We start from the raw sequence: 983 nt of genomic DNA on the forward strand, positions 1-983 counted from the left end.
TTGTGCATTAATGAATGATAATTTTTTTTTTTCAAAAACGAACATTATAAATGAGTCTCATGGTATAATTAGTGGAGGAAATGTTTTTTTCATAAATTTTGATTATGGATATTTTACCTTTGAATTATGAATAGTCTAGGTATAGGTGTGTGATTTTCATTTATTTACCATCCTGAAAATCAATATTTCTTATATTTCTAAGTTCTACCTTAACACAATTTACTTTAATATTGAGTATATCAGTTATTGTGTAAAATATATAAAAGTTGTAAAAACTGTACTGACTTTGTCTTATAAAATGTATGTGAAAATTGTCCAAACTCTACTGACATGGTTCTATAATCATAACATAAAATAGGTGGAGGAACTTCTAACAATACTAGCCCAATTAAGAAATAACTTATCTAGGGTTAAGCACCAAGAAAAGGTTTGTAAATTGTTGACCTCCGAGCTTTTTTCCCCATTAACCTACAGATATGTAGTGTCAAATTTCAACAGTAGTAATGTTACAATACATTTTAAATGATTGCAAAATCCTAACTGTACATCTTAATTATATTGGAGAGAGGGATATAGATTTTTTTCTTTTTATTCTTTGCTGCTATGTTTTAAACTGATATGTTTCAGTAACACAAAAACAGTATTTGTTTACACATACACACTGCCTCCTCACTTGATTAAGAGACAAAAGATGAGAGTGCAAATGTAATGAGATATGTCTGCTTTCATGTTGTAACTGTCAAGTGGCTTGATAGCCTGTTCAGCAACTCTGGTTTGAGCATAACACACAGAAAGAACTGTTCCAATGCTTGCCCTCACAACCTGAGAGTGTGACCCAAAGCTTGCCCTTGACAGCCTCCAGCTCGTGTGGCCCCCCTGAGAGTTTCCGCTGCGCCATTGGCTACTGCATCCGAGCAGAGCAGCGTTGTGATGGAACCACTGATTGTCAAGACGCCAGTGATGAAAAAGATTGTCCACGTAAG

The 983-nt window shown here is 34.2% G+C and overlaps 1 protein-coding gene across 1 annotated transcript in view; it reads left to right on the plus strand.

The window, feature by feature from the left end:
• Nucleotides 1–983, plus strand: part of LOC119594807 (basement membrane-specific heparan sulfate proteoglycan core protein-like) — a gene marked incomplete at its 5' end in the record, with an annotated part of 219,836 nt that overhangs the window by 110,957 nt on the left and 107,896 nt on the right. The window contains 1 exon segment of the mRNA XM_037943897.1: nucleotides 856–978. Coding sequence (XP_037799825.1) covers nucleotides 856–978 — 123 coding nt within the window.

This window comes from Penaeus monodon, chromosome 34, assembly GCF_015228065.2.
Source record: "Penaeus monodon isolate SGIC_2016 chromosome 34, NSTDA_Pmon_1, whole genome shotgun sequence".
Lineage (NCBI taxonomy): Eukaryota > Metazoa > Arthropoda > Malacostraca > Decapoda > Penaeidae > Penaeus > Penaeus monodon.